Source organism: Schistocerca gregaria, chromosome 2 (genome assembly GCF_023897955.1).
Source record: "Schistocerca gregaria isolate iqSchGreg1 chromosome 2, iqSchGreg1.2, whole genome shotgun sequence".
NCBI lineage: Eukaryota > Metazoa > Arthropoda > Insecta > Orthoptera > Acrididae > Schistocerca > Schistocerca gregaria.
The window spans coordinates 501620015-501636423 of record NC_064921.1 but is presented as its reverse complement, the minus strand read 5'-3'; the positions used below and the strand labels follow the sequence as shown (position 1 = coordinate 501636423).

Below are 16409 nucleotides of genomic sequence, written 5' to 3'. Positions count from 1 at the left end.
ACAATGGACTTGAATGGATGCAGGTGATTAGACAAATGCTTTAGACACATAGATACGTGTCACATGTCAGAGTCGTATCTAGACGTATCAGGGATCCCATATCACTCCAACTGCACACGCCCCACACCAGTACAGAGCCTCCGCCAGCTTGTACAGTCCCCTGTTGACAAGTAGAGTCCATGGATTCATGAGGTTGTCTCCATATCCGTACGCGTCCATCCGATCGATAGAATTTGAAACGAGACTATTCCGAGCAGGAAGCGTGTTTCCAGTCGTCAACAGACCAATTTCGGTGTTGAAGGGCCCAGGCGAGACGTAAAGCTTTGTGTCGTGCAGTCAAGAGTACACGAGTTGGCCTTCGGCTACGAAAGTACATATCGATGATGTTTCTTGAATTCTTAGAATGCTGACACTTGTTGATGGCCCAGCATTGAAATCTGCAGCAGTTTTCGGAAGGGCTGCACTACTGTCACATTGAACGATTCTCTTCAGAAGTCGTAGGCCCCGTTCTTGCATCACCATTTTCCGGCCACAACGATGTCGGAGATTTGATGTTTTACCGGATTCCTGAATTTCACGGTAATCTCATGAAATGGTCGTAGGGGAAAATCCCCACTTCATCGTTACCTCGGAGATGCTGTGTCCCATTGATAACCTGCCATTGTGGCAGCAGTAACCGATCTCACAATTGCGCCAGACACTTGTTGTCTTACATAGGCGGTGCCGACAGCAGCGACGTATCCTGCCTGTGTACATATCTCTGTATTTGAATATGCATGCCTATACCAGTTTCTTTGGTGCTTCCGTTAAGTCGATATGCACATGAAGTGTCTAGGTAAAATGCAACTGCTCAGAGTGGGTGGCGAATAGCGTCACGTAGGAATATAGTGTGCAAAAAAATGGGTCTGAGCACTATGGGACTTAACAGCTGTGGTCATCAGTCCCCTAGAACTTACTACTAATTAAACCTAACTAACCTAAGGACATCACATACATCCATGCCCGAGGCAGGATTCGAACCTGCGACCGTAGCAGTCGCACAGCTCCGGACTGCGCGCCTAGAACCGCGAGACCACCACGGCCGGCTACAGTGTGCATGTACACATATCCGGTACTGACTCGTTCCACACTATTTCGGAAAATGAATCGTTCAGATCATCTGTGTAATGTGTAACTATGTAATTAACTAAATACTGTAGACGGAGGTGACTGCTTGACTACTGTAAGCAGGTTTTAAAAAAATGTGTATGAAATTTTATGGGGCTCAACTGCTAAGGTCATCAGTCCGTAAGCTTACACACTACTTAACCTAAATTATCGTAAGGACTAACACACACGCCCAAGCCCGAGGGAGGACTCGAAGCCGGCCGCGGTGGCCGAGCGGTTCTAGGCGCTACAGTGTGGAACCGCACGACCGCTACGGTCGCAGGTTCGAATCCTGCCTAGGGCATGGATGTGTGTGATGTCCTTAGGTTAGTTAGGTTTAAGTAGTTCTAAGCTCTAATGGACTGATGACCTCAGAAGTTAAGTCCCATAGTGCTCAGAGCCATTTGAACCATTTTGCACAGGACAGGATTCTGCGGAGATCTGTATCAAACCAATCTTCCGACTGAAACGCACGAAACACAACTTACGTCATTAGAGGAGTGTTGAGAGGTTGGTGTCTCGTATTGGTGTCGGTTTGACGGTAGTGTCCTTCTACTCGTCTGTGTCAGGTAGTGTGACAGAGAGCAGAGGGCAGGCGTCAGCGGCAGGTAGGCCGTCTTCATTTGTCGCGCCGCAGCCCGGAGCCGGAGAATGCGAGCAGCTGCCCCCGCCCCCTTGCCTCCTCGGCCTTCCGCCCCCGCCCCCGCCCCCACCCTCCGGCGGGCAGACGGGCGCGCCGGCGCCGCAGCCAGTGTCGCCACGGTTCCCGTCGGACGCAGGCGCGCGCTCTGCCACCGACAACTCGCCACCTCACCAGCTGCTCGCCGCGTCCACGCTCGCCTGTGCCGCTGACGTCTGCAGCAGCCAGCCCTTCACCGAGGCGTCTCCCAGACTCCTCGCCAGTCTTCCAGCTGCCGCCTCATCCACAGCCCTATATGATATACGCCGGATACAACGGTAAGTCCTCGCGCTGACTACCCGTCCGTTGCGTAACCTCATTAACGAGCAACAGCAGAAGCAAGCACAAGGGCCTTGAAGATGCGTCCTCTCCTTCTCACGAAGTCTCTAGCGTAAAAATGACACGATTTTGTGTGTCAGAAGGCGATAACCCATTTGTCTGTAATTTGTTTACGTAAACACCTGCCGCGTTTAGTCTCTACCCTTCCAAGAGTAGCACTCAGCAGTTATATCGGTGGGAACTAAAAATCAAGAGGAAACCTTCCACAAATTAGTGTTTTAGTGGGGATGAGAATATTATTTACTTCCGTCACCTGTTTAACTAGAAAGGCGCGAAGCATTATGAACCCAGCGCGTGAAAATACCATACGTTTGTTGGTAGGCCTACATGGAAGCCACTTGGGGCAAATTTCGACACCACGTAACATACCGCCTCGTTGGTTCTGAAGCGTTTGGTGCCGTGGAATACACATTCATAACAAAGGACTAATCACCTGGGGGTACATGAGATGCACATGCTACCTGTAATTGTTATTTACGACTTATGCTTGTTTCTCTAGCTACAGGCATTTAAGACGATATCACCACAGATGATTTTTGCTATAGTGAAGGAGAAACACCATTAGGAAATGTGCAATTAACAAAATTCGTATACATTTATATAATGTATATATTATTTACATTTGTCTTGGGACAGCTACAGTTTCAAAGATCGATATTTACTAAATGTGTTTTATTTATTATCAGGGTCATGTTCTTTAATCAACACTTACACATTTGTCTGCTACCGGCATCATCAGATGGCTTCATCCCACCACAGTCACACCACGACAAGCAATTGTTCGGCTATATTTTGTTTTACGTGTGGGACAACGTGTCTGAGTTGATTACGGGATATCGATCATGGAAACATGGTCATCTGATACTGACAGAACTGCTCACATCGGGTAAGGGCAGTATTAATAAAAGACGCTATTGTGAGTGATAAATAAAAGTAAATAGTGGTATATGCCACCCATGTTCATTTATTTATATATTATTATCTTGCAAGGAAATGAAATTAGTTTGTTCATGTCGCACAAGATACTCGTAAATACATTGCACATGTTTGCAGTACTTATGCAGAGATAAAGAGTTCTGCACAGTACAAATTAGTGTAAAGAGCTATAACGAACCAATTTTCGGACTGACCAAAAAAACGTAATTTTGGAACCTGCGAATTTGTATAAGATGCAAAATTAGTCATTTAAATGTGCTAAAGAGGGTTTGTTGCTTCATACATATATTCGTATTGCTTTGCCTCTGCAGGGATCTTATAGGGCACACAAAATATCAATAGTTTCTGCCGTTGCAACTATTTTCTGTATTGCATTCTTAAACAGCTGAATTAAGACGAACAATTGAATCATTATTTAGTACTTAAAAACAGATCAGTCAAAGGAGCAGTTTTTTTTTTTTTTCAAATACAATACTACGTTGAGACGTACAGAATGAATAAGTGTTGTTTGTACATTCCTTTTCGTCCGATACAATCACAAAACATTACCGATTTCCTTTGCTCACAGTAACCATTGTCATAATAATAAAAACACACCACTGCGTGTGTATTACATGTAGAAAACAACACACGTGTTGTGTTAGGTAACGTCAACAGTAAAACAATAGTTTTGATGTCGCACTGCATAATATTGGGTCAACACGAAGTTCACCGAGATAATTTCGGTCGTTCAAGAATATTTTCTGGATATTTTGGCGTTAGGGACCCTTGGCCTCAGGTGGCTCGTTACAGAGTCATTGCGTTTTGTCTGATTCTCTTCTCCCCATTTACCTTCGTGTCTATACTGCACTGAAAATGTCAGCAGAACACTCTAAATGTCTATGGTTTGCGCTGTATGTCCCGTTTGGAAACAAATTTGCTCCATTCAATCACAGTACCTGATGTTGGCAACATTAGTGCCCACTTTACTCTCGCACAGTGAATACCGCTCGATTGTACCTCGCATTTGGTTTGTTGGCAGTGTAACACGTCAGCAGTAATATGGATACATTTGTTTACTGACGAAGAGTTTGCCGAGAAGCACCTCGTGTATGGGATCGCCGAATTAAAAGAGTAGCACAACACCGTTATGCTTGGATGTGTTCCGCCGCGGCAGCCACCACATCACAATAATTTTACTTCTAACAGGTTCTTATATTACCCTGTGTTTTGTGTTGTGCGCTTCTGTGATTGCAGAATTCAACGTTTTCATTGCTGTGAATATGTTTTCAAATAAACGAAGGTAATCCGGAGTAACAAACCGGATACAAAATGCATTATTACTCTGTAACACATCACCGGAAACCACGGATCCTTATAGCAAAAATGGACTTCGGGTTAACCACTTTTATGCACAGTTCTCCAGAAACAGGAATCTCAATAATGTGTTTAACTATTAAGATGCTTGTTGTGAGGAACCTAAACTAGTCATTTTTGTGATTATTTCGTGACTGTGTCGGACGATAAAGAAATGTACAAATGTCTTTCTCCCTCGCCGTTCAACACAGAGCTCTCACTGTCGTTCATACGAAAATACGGATAAACAGCTTCCGACGGTAATTTCAAACTGTATTAGATATGACGCACAGTTGAAGTTAGTTCCTGGAGCAGTTTTTACACAATAACTTCGTGTTTATGTTGTAGGAATTCATTCTCATTTTGTTCCATCGTCTTGTCGGCTGTTGACCGTGGAGCGATTTGAGAACAACATTATTACGTTCTTCGAGGTTTTTCTTCTTTTTACAAAAATATCGAAATCACGAGATTTTAACATTTCAGCGTAGAAATAGCAGCGCCTTGACACTCAGAACTGGACCATAGACTCACCGTGAAAATTGCTGTACGCTTAACAGCTAAAATATCGGAGTGACTGTCCAGGATGCACGCCCGAAAGATGGACTGTGCTATCCACCGGCTCTTATTTTTATAAACCAGTGCAAAATACGAATTTTCAGCCTGAGTGGGAGAGGAGGTAAGGCCACGGAATGCGGCGGCAGACACATCACGACCTGGAGAGTACCGCTCAGTGGGTGTGGCGTGGCGGGCTGGAGTGGAGAGGAGAGGACTGTATAACAGGCGAGGCACCGCCTGCCTCCGGCCGGCAGCCGTGGGCGCAGCCACAGCCGGGGCAACACGTACCGGCGACACGTCATGGGTACACGCCGATCCGATGGGGAACCGGTTTCTTTGTTCGCTCAATGACCTTCGCTATAGCGGATCATTGCACCAAATGTATATGTTCGACTGTGAGGCCGACAATTCGACGCTGTTTCTTCGCCGGTTTCTTTCGTGTTAAACTGTGTCGCACGTTCTTCGCCTTTGACACACAACGTGTTTCTCGGCCTTGTGGCCGAAATCGCCAACACATATTTCTTTCCCCTTTCATCGCATCTGCCAGTAATCCCTGTCGGTTTCACGTAACAGCGACGGTGTTCGGAAATGTGCTTCGTTCGTGACGCAGCAGTTTGTCCGTACGTCGTACTGAAGTTTGTAAACACATAATCTGTTTCGTTATTGTTCGTATCCGAAATCAATCGCTCAGTCAGCGACAACTTTATGGTAAGGAAAACACTAAGTAATTGTACTAAAATGCACTCAGAGGAATTGTAACAATGGCATAATTATTATTTATTTATTTATGCATTTATTTTACCTGGCAAGATTAGGGCCTTCAGGCCCTCTCTTACACCTAACCAGGCATACTCATATAGAACGAATTTCAGTTTGTACAGAACATTATGGACATACCACGTTATACAGTATTGATGTTAAAGAAAAAAAAACAGAGATTATAACAGTAATACAAGGATAATTAAAATAACCAAAAAATAATTATAACAATCAAGAATAATAATAAAAATAATAATAATAATAATGACTATGTATATGAAAGTAAACATATTTTTCTTTTATGAATGTCACTCCTATTGCTAGTTGGGAATTTTCTTATTATGTTCTTGCAGTTTGTGAGTTATTCACATCGAGCAGAGACATAAGACGACAGAATGGGGTGAAAGAGCTATAGAAGAGGTTAGAGGAAGAGAAATAGAATGGTAAAATTCGAAGCTATGATGGAGAGGAGAAAGAAAGAGACATATGTCCCGTCTCGAGTGGCTAACTAAATAGAAACCAGACGCAAGTTTTTAAATCTGCCGATTTTGAACAGCCCAGAGCGTTGGACGCTCTACTCAACGTGCAGCGTTGTTCTAAAAAATATGCATAAAGAACGAGTTGTTAAATTAATGCAAAATAGTACAGTTTTGCATGTAAGGAATGCCAGTACATCAGACACTGTAGAGTAAAAAATATTATTATTATATATTCTTATGGAACTCCTCAAGCCTACAGCATTCTACACTATCAGAGAGCATAGAAACACGGCAGACTTTAATTAGCAGGAGTTGGAACAAGAAATTTTGCAGTTAAAAAAAGGTTTGTGCAGCTAATTTTGGGTTTGAGCCATTTCCCCCCTCTGCAGCTATTCATGCTCTTCATAAAGGCAATTTTAATAACATATTTCCAAATACGGTACAGTGGTGGCCCTAACAACTTTCTACACTTTGCCTGTTACTGTTGCCACGATAGGGCTATCATTCGGCGTTCTTGCGAGAGTTAAGAATTGTTTGAGGAGTCGAGAAAGTGCGGATTTCTGGGCTAACTATGATCGCAGTAGAGTCAGAGTCAGGTCTCTCATTAAACTACATGTGGATTACAGAAGAGTTCGCATTTAAAATAACTAGAAAGAAATTATAATCACGTAAAACATCGAATTTACACAAATTGCGAACTTTACACGAAGTATCTTTAAAAGAAGTCGTAGTTCAATTTTGGCATCAAAATTTTCTGACATCCAAAAAACCAGCTTCAAATAAAAAATTGGGGAGGTGCCCTAAGGACAGTTACGAAGGGTTCTAAAATCATAGTACTGCCCTGGTAATTAGATGCCGTACGATATTTGTGATACAAATAATTTATTGTTCTTTGTCAGCGCAGACTTCGAACTCAAACATTTCTTCAGATAGCTATCATCATACAAAAAGAATGCGAAGACAATGTAGTTCTACAAATAAATAATGTCACCATCATATTTATTTAGTGGCTGGTTCCAGTTTCGCAAATACCTTATTTTACCATACAACTTTCAAAACCTCATCGTATGACAGAACAGTTTCGTATGTTTTCGTTTAACGCGTGTTTCCATTTGGGCTGGAAATTTTATTCCTTTGCATCGTTTCTTTTTCTACAGTGTCCCATTCCATAATGGACGATGACAGTGCAGTATATTTTTATTTTCCTTGCGACAACAAACTCAAAAACATCTGCAGTTATTTAAGTTGCTTATACTGAGTAATCAAGGGCGGTCCATAAATACTCATCTTGAAGAAAGATACCTTCGAAACAAGATCGCATTTGTAAAACCTTTATTACGTTAACCGGTTTCGATAAAATTGAGTTACCACCATCTGATCTGAGAATAGTATACATAAAGTGTAATGCATACTAAATTATGAAAAGTGGCGCACACTGGCACAAATATAATACGTAGAGTGAAATCTTATTACACACATACCTCGGTAAACGTTAATACAAGTGCCGAATTACAGCTACAAATGTAACCCAATCTTCATCACCTGGATGCATTGTCATGTCAAAGTTAAAACCAGTATTTACAATATGCATCGCCAACTGCATCCGTCCCATATTACAAGTGAGAGTACAGCACTAATACAAAAGCATAATGGGCTACATATGGAACTCTATACTATGCAATATCATCTGCTGTGTAAGCACGTTGTTAATAAATGTTACTGTGCGATTATTTTATCTAGTATCCGACGTTCCACATAGATAGGATTTTGAAGTACGACTAAGATTGCAGTATTACCGATGTGTCGTCTTTTTCGACTCATTGTTTTACCCCTAAACGGTTAGGTATATTTTTTCTGTTCCTAGAAAATATTTTAGCTTTTACTTGTTACAAAAAAATTATAACTGTATACCAGTTAAAATTAACTGTATACCAGTTAAAATTAAAATTACGTATTTAAATTTGCAGTTGACGATGACATGAACACAGAGGCGACCTCTAAAGGCACTAAATGTCAACTTGTTCTCTATTAACTTTCACCCCCTTTCAGTTAAGGGGTTCTCTTATAGCAGTAATGTACTCTGTGACTCGTAATACGATAGAGATGCACTTGGCGAAACATACTGTAAATACTGATTTTAACTGAAGATTAAAAAATTATGACGTTAATGAGAGTGACATTTTGATTTGCATTGCTCGATGCAACTCAGCTGCAAAATTCCTGAGGTCTGATAGTTTCTCTACTATTTACTTCCTATGTAAATTGGCTCGTATCATCTGCATACTCCACGTGGGCGATTCATATGCACATTTTCATTGTCGTCAGAATATGACGTAAAAATTAGAAATTCTCACTGAGGAAATTACACGGTAGTGTCACCATTACGAGTCTGATAATTACTAAACAAGAGAACACGTCTACTCAGTTTAAATAATGAAGAGGCTACCTACTGTTATGCATAGTGATACAACTTCTGCTGCATAGTGATACAACTTCTGCAGTTTTACAACGCACGTGATTACTGACAACAGATTACTGTGTTTCCATTTCGACGCCCAGTCTTTAAAGCTTTTGAGGTAGGACCCATATTCTGTTTTTGCTACATTTAATCATTACTCCATTGTAGTCAAGCGTAAACCGTTATTAGTAATTAAACACGTTTTGAAAATGCACAAGTTGCATCACTATAGCACAAGATGAAAATTTTATTCCTCATTGCAAACACGGCGTTTATCAAACTGTCTGGCTACTATCGAAACCAGTACTATTCCTTAGGTCTTCCTGTTCTTTGTTTCTTAATTCCTTCCTCAACTGTCGGTTGCAGTATTTCCTGAAAACTGAGTAACAAGGCAGAGCGGTTCTTCCAGAAAGAACGTTCCGTCCAGTCTGCTTTTCTGGATACTAAACTCATATTTTCCTTGGTTTCCCTAAATCCTCCTGAGACGTAAATGTTCAAATGTGTGTGAAATCTTATGGAACTTAACTGCTAAGGTCATCAGTCCCTAAGCTTACACACTACTTAACCTAAATTATCCTGAGGACAAACACACACATCCATGCCCGAGGGAGGACTCGAACCTCCACCGAGACCAGACGTACAATCCATGAGAACAGCGCCTTCAGACCGCTCGGCTTTTTCCGCGCAGCCCTGAGACGTGGTGAGAACGTTTCGTTAACCACATATATCTCCTCTTTATGCAAATAAACATACTACGGTCCCTCTTTTAGAAAATAGATATACGATATGTGAAGCACATAATTGTTATGAGAATATCGGGTAGATACTGGAAGTGCGCAAGTAACAGGAAAATAATGCATGTTCTTGAAGGAGACATATGTATGAAGTGCCTAAGTAAAATATAGCTGTTCAGAGTACGTGGCGAATAATGACATGTTGGAGTACAGTGTGGTGGAGACGGAGAAGTGAGGTTATGAAATCAGAATACCCGTCTAGTCTGATCACCTCGTAATCATAAGACAGCCGTCAGGCTTGACGCCATCGCTGAGTAGCGTTAGAAAATAAGACACAGGGAAGTGCCTCAGCACGACTTCCAGGACATTGACACACAGTCTGGTGATTAGGAACCACGTCCTGCCATATTTGCTCCCTTTGTTGGTTACGTTCTGATAATAGTTTTATTCATTCGCTTACAAGTTTTCATGGGTATTACCAGAAGTACGATCGCTAAATACTGTAAAGATTCTTCAAGAGAACTTGAAGAATGATATTGATTTCGGATAATTTCAACCGGAATGAAATATAATCAGGCTGCTTTAAACAGCTTAGCTATAGAAGACTAATAAACTCAGTACAATAATTACCCGTCAACACACTCTAAGGTTAAAATTAAAATATTTTCTCCGTCATTATCAACTGAAGAATGCGCTTGAACTTATCAAACACACATCTATTTTTCTCCCATTATCTCATCATTTCTCTTTCTTCTTCATTCAATTCTGTATTTTCTAAGGTGATTCTGGCAAATTTATGTTTCTGGCTTGAGGCTCCAAATTCTGGTCTATCGTACATGATTTTTCCTTGTATGCTAATTTCGTCTTAATCTTAAATTCTTTTCATTAATAATGCAAGATTTAGATTTTCTCACTGTTCCGGTTTCCATCCGTTTTATACGCACGATCATAACATTTTAGACGGCATTTCATGAAGGTAAGGGAAGGTCAGGTAGTATAGGACACGTAAACGTTTACGAAATCATATTATTTTCTGAAGGTTGTTTTGGAACATTTCTTACGCGAAACAAAACTGCGATACTTTACTTAACAATGTTGCAACACTTGATGTCTTATAGGTTCGTTGATTAATTAATATTTCTCCACCCTTTTCATAGTGGTCATTTAAATTTTTGGAGTGGGTATCGCACGAAAAATTGAAATGTCATTTGTTGCAAAAATGTTTTCATTGGCTCTTAGATGATCACAGATTAGAACTTGTCCATCAGCTCACCTAGTTTAACAGAGAATCTATCCACTTATTGCTTTTGAAATTTGCTACTCGCTGCAAATTTATGTGTTCAGCTATCCTCAGCCTTAATTCCTTATGTCTATTCATTACACTTAGTAAGAGTCTTTAGCCGCTTTCCTTTTTATGTTATTGACCTGCTGCTTTATTTTAAGGCTCTGCAGATTTGTACACTAGATTTAGGTACAGATCTTTACTTGAATGTATATACAATATAGTTTTCTGTTCATCACTGAATGTTATTGGAAAAACGTATTTTCTCAATCAGGTTTCATGACCATCTCTTAGTTTTTTCGTGAAGCTTTAGGTAGTACGCAACCCTGCCCTATATATGCTTTCTTGTAAAAATTGGTAGATTTAGAGCTATTTCTTTTATAAGGAAATCTGTTTTCACTCTGTAATCATTAACTTTTTTCTATATTTTTTTTATTCTGCTTCATCAATCATCCAAAAATCTTCAGACACGTAATGTGATTCTCCTTTCACAGCTCGGTTACTGTGTTGGTATTTTAATTTGTATGTGAAATGTTGTTGAATCGATCCTGGAGAGTTTTATGTTTTAGTAGTTTTGCAGTTTGATCTTTGATTATGTGTCACTTTAAACTAACTGATTAAGCAATTTGGTCTAGATTATTTAAATCGTCCACTAAGGAGATAGTTGAGAATTTTGTTGTTAAGAGCTGATTACTGAAATCTCATAATGTTTATCTTCCATACACATTTATCCGTGTGAAAAATCCAGTCTGACAAGCAATACTTAAGAACTGAGGACTTGTATTTGGTGTCTTTATTTTTTAAATAATTTTTCGTTGTTGCCTGCACCTGACTGCGCATTCAACATTACTGAAAAAATTAATTTGGTAGTTTTATACAAAAACTTACGAACAGTACTTACTTTCCTGTCTCCATTTGAGGGAGACTTGCAAAGGATCTAATTCTTGGAGGTCAACAGGATTTTTATGCTGTAAGTAATTCTATTTGTTTCACACATGAAGAATATTGTGTTAAGTTTTTACTACACGAAAATATGAATAATTTATTTCAAACATTTGAGATCTGTGACTTTTTCTCTTGCTCTAGTTTAAAAAAAGTAGACACTAGTAGTTGTAAGTTATTGGTACGCTTTCAGCGTGATTTGCCCATTTTTTTACCGACGAACTTATATGATGGAACGACATATTTTCACGCATTATGGTAGTATACGCTACACCGAGCAAGATTAAACTTTCTGTCGGACCAGGACGTCAACTCGGATTCTCAACTTTCAAAAGTAGAGCATTACGAATAAAGTCCATCGCAGTAATGGACACAACTGTTGAAACTATTATACTTCATCTATTCATGAGATCACGTGGAATGAGGTCATGTGAACACTAAAGTGCCATAACATAAGCTCAACCACAGATTACTTACACCGTCAGGTCCTTTTTTAACTTTCTGTTGTCATTTACGATGTATGGAGTGTCGTCAACTAGCCTATGTCAGTTGATAAACAAGGGCTCCCATCCTTCCGTGCTCAAGATGTTTACTTTTATCGGGACCATATTTATGCTAAATTTTCTTAAATTATGCGCTATGTTCCGAACATTCCTTGGCCGCCCTCCATGATCTCGAGCTTGGGCGTAAAAGTGTTGTTATTGTTTGTCCTGTGTAACTATAGAAATATAAATCGTAGTCAGTCTTGGCTTCGAACGACACGTTGACCACAAAATAAAAATATAAAGAAATAAGTAGCGATAAAATAGCTGAGATGCATTTGACGATTATAACAGAATCTGTGGCCCGGTCGGAAGAAAGGACCGCTCAGCAAATTTTTTCACATAAATAATAGGAGCAGATTCGTGGTGCTGTGTATCTCCCTGTAGTCGATACATGAGTTGCGATTGTGAAATGTTCGTAGGTGGCGTTTAAGTATCCTAGATGAAGCAGATTATTAAGCTTAAAAAGATTTTTGCTTCGTTCGGGGCCACAGTCATAATGTACTCTCTGAATAAAATTGCCGTCATGTGGCGAAGTATTTTATTTTTCATTTATTTCACACTATCGCCATTTCGGCTTTACAAGCATTATCAAGTGCAAAGGTGAAACATTCGTTAAATATCCGACATGTCTGAATCACATACTGTAGTCTCAATATTACAACACACATGGTACTATACACACCAGTTGTCGCGTTATAAGATCTGAGTGCGAACTGAAAATAGTTATTGCAGCAGAGACTACGCACAACTGACACATTTAACGCACTGTGTTAATTATGACCAAAACAGTGCTGCAGCAGATCTTATAACACGGAGACTGGCGTATCTAATCACATATATGTTACAATATTGGAAGACGACATGTCATTCAGACAAATCGTATACTTAATAACTGGTTTACCTTTCCACCTGATAACCGCTATAAAGCCGAAATCGCGATAGTGTGAATGAAAGAATAATAAAAAATCTTAGCTAAATAGAGGCAATTTCATTCAGAAAAATCAATAAAGAAGTTTGAAACCGTACAGACAATGAAATGATTTATTTACGACTGCTTTTCGCAGATTTTTTCACTTAGGCGTTCTTTTAAGATGTCACATAATCGCATGAAGCCACAAGTAAGGTGCAACTTATTGTTTTATTACAAACACTCAGTGACAAAAAAAGAAGAGGTCATTACGCATATTACGAGAATTTTACAACCATCATAATATTCGAAAGGAAAGCCTATTCAAACTATGGAAGTTTGTAGATGTTCCATTATTGTTATACTAGTATGAAAGGAGAACTAACTTCTTACCAAATAAGAGAACCTGAATTACTTGAAATGAAGTTTCCCAGCAATGAAGCGGGATACTCGCTCGTTCATCATAATAAGAATATCTATCTTAGACAGAAAATAAATATGCTCTCATTTACAGACTTTGTGAGGAGATACAGAATAAACGTGAAGGTTCACGTTCGACATATTGAAGACAATGGAATCACTGAGATTGCTTCACTGAAGAGGAACAAATATTCTTGATGTCAATGATGATGATGAGGAGGAGGAAGAGAAGGAGGAAGAGGAAGATGATTTACTTATTAGCAATACACATTAAAAGCAATTTATCATTATACGTAATGCTATAAAATTATTAGGCATTAAGAAATAATACTGAATAGTGTTTACAGTTTTTCTTAATAAGGAAATTCTTACTTAAATATCTGTGATTTAGCGCTTCATAGTGTAAGAGAATTCATTGTAGCACCTCTTGATGTTAACACGTAGGCTTTCGCGGCCGTTGTCAATTGTATTAAACTCTTTCTATTTGCCCTACACCTTTGTTTCCGCCGTTTTGCAATACACGGCAGTAGCGGCAAGAGGGGCTCGGGTGGTTGGTCATAGGTGTAATACAATAAGCTTAGGCATCTGTAAACATAATGCCATAAAAATGTTGGTCGATTTGTGATTGCATCATAAGGTTATTCTCGATTAAGTACGTCGACTTACGTACACATTTCTCGCCATTTGCGGGAAGTTTTAATTTTCTGATTTAACATGAACAAATCTACGGCGGTGGCTCTTAAAATGCTGGGTAAGACCAGTGCTGAGGGAACTACTAGTGGAAGAACGTGCAGACAATGTTTTCAACGCCTCAAGAACGGTGATTTTGACGTCGAAGACCGGCATAGCCGTGGAAGACAGAAAGTTCTCGTAGCTACTGAAACAGACGAAGACAGTCACAGGACATTATTATCGAAAGTAATTAATGCGTTCGAGCCCGGCACTGGAACACAAACGGCCACAATACAGCGATAGACACGTAAAGGTAATTTTGCAACAGGTCAGTGCTCGACTCGTCAAAATATACATGGACACGTTGAAATGAGAAGTCCTATCCCTCCCACCGTATTCTGCATACGTTGCCCTCTCTGACTACCACCTTTATCGATCAGTGGCATACAGTCTGGCTGACCAGCACTTCCGACCACATGAACAAGTGCAAAATTGCAGCGATTCATGGATCCCCACAAAACACGCCCAGTTCTTCCGCCACGGGATTGGTATGCTTTCCAAAAGATGGGAGAATGTAATGGCCAACGATGGGCAATACTATGAATCATAATTTTTTTGTAAGCTTTTCACGACAAAGCCCCGAACTTCGAGAAAACAAAGTTGTAGACCTAGTAGCTGTAGTGTCGCACCATTATATAAATTATTCAAAACAGTAACGTCAACGGCGTTTCGGTCGTGTTTTCAGCAGCCTTCATCAGGGCGTTAAAATTTTTTTGTTAGAGGTGGGTATTTTTGCAAATTGCATCTTTACCGGTGTCAAAAGGTCTCCGACGTCAATTTCGGGCATTTTATTGGCGAGAAAATATCACTGGTGTCTTGTACAAAAGAGTGAGAGGATTTTTGGCAGTCTGTTTGTGGATTTCGAAGCTTGCCGATAGCATATTAACCCACATAAGTAAGAGAGGCAATCGGAGTAACACTGTCGACAGCGGGGGCAGCTGCGTGCTCCTGAGGCTCCGGCCTACCGGCGCTCCTGGTACTGCGTACAGGGACTGGTCATTGGCCGGTGACCTCACCGGACTTTGCCACAACCGGCTAAACATAAAGCAGATGCAGAACCGAAGGCGCATTCCCGCGACTGCCAGCAGGAAAACACGTAACCCAGAAGACCGTCTTCGGTTTCAAATGGCCCACCAACAATCAGCAAGCTTTGTGATCGAAGAAGTGTCTCCCATACATCCTCGCTCTGTTTTATAGAAGACCATTGATATTTTGTGGTCACTAGAAAACTCGGAATGTTGGCATCTCTGGTCTTACGGCACCGTTAGACACACCAATCTCAAATAAAAATACGATATTACTGAGGAAGGGCAGCAGGACGGAAACGTCACCTATTTGAATAATTTCTGTATTTTAAGCAAAAGGCGTTATTTTTTACAAACGTCTACAAAATACTCTCAGAACAATAGTTTCTCCTGAACAGATTGAAAGGTCGTGATAGGAAGCGAGCAGACTAATGATAGATTAAGTTTTTGTTATTTCGCTATTAAACCAAACTTCTCTCCCGGGGCTTCATGACGAACACCTTTACAAATGTATATGACGATCATTTTATATCATTTTATATGTCAGCCGTCACACTTTCGTTGTTTGGTCTCCTTTCCTTATAACATAGTACTGTCGAGCGTATTCCATTTATGGATTCAACTAAACACACTTCTTAATATTCCCTCACAGCACTTGCGCAGCAAATAAACGCCATGTCCGATAAATGCCAAAATATCGACTACGGGGCGCAATAGTAAGGCACTGCGACTTCGTCGCCACGGACATTCTGAATACAGAGAATTTCGACACAGACAGTAAATATTTCATGTGGTAATACTGTGGACATTTCTAATGGGAATACCTCAGTCAACGTTTGTCCTGTCGATATTGTGTTACTACTGTTTTATTGTTGTATGAATAGAAAAGTTAAAAATATGCTCAAAAAACTCAGTTTATGTTTCAAAATTACGAGAATATCTCACATCAAATGTATGAAACATAGTATCTCATTCTTAATGGAGTGAAATCGTCAGACTTAACTGTGACTTTGGGCGAAAGCTAAGGCAGTGTTATAAGTCCAAGACTGTTCACAATATACATGTAAGTGGTCTGGTAACACAACGTCAGGAGGTCCCAGAGGCTGCAAACGGGTCATGCTGCTATATACAGAGAA

The 16409-nt window shown here is 40.2% G+C and overlaps 1 protein-coding gene across 1 annotated transcript in view; it reads left to right on the top strand.

Moving 5' to 3' along the window:
• The first annotated feature begins 1902 nt into the window (after positions 1 to 1902).
• LOC126328409 (GATA-binding factor A-like) overlaps positions 1903 to 16409 on the top strand; it is a 298660-nt gene continuing 284153 nt past the window's right edge. Inside the window, exon 1 of the mRNA XM_049996032.1 lies at positions 1903 to 2103. Within this exon, the coding sequence (XP_049851989.1) occupies positions 2082 to 2103 (22 nt within the window). The 5' untranslated portion in view covers positions 1903 to 2081. The remainder of the gene's footprint in view (positions 2104 to 16409) is intronic.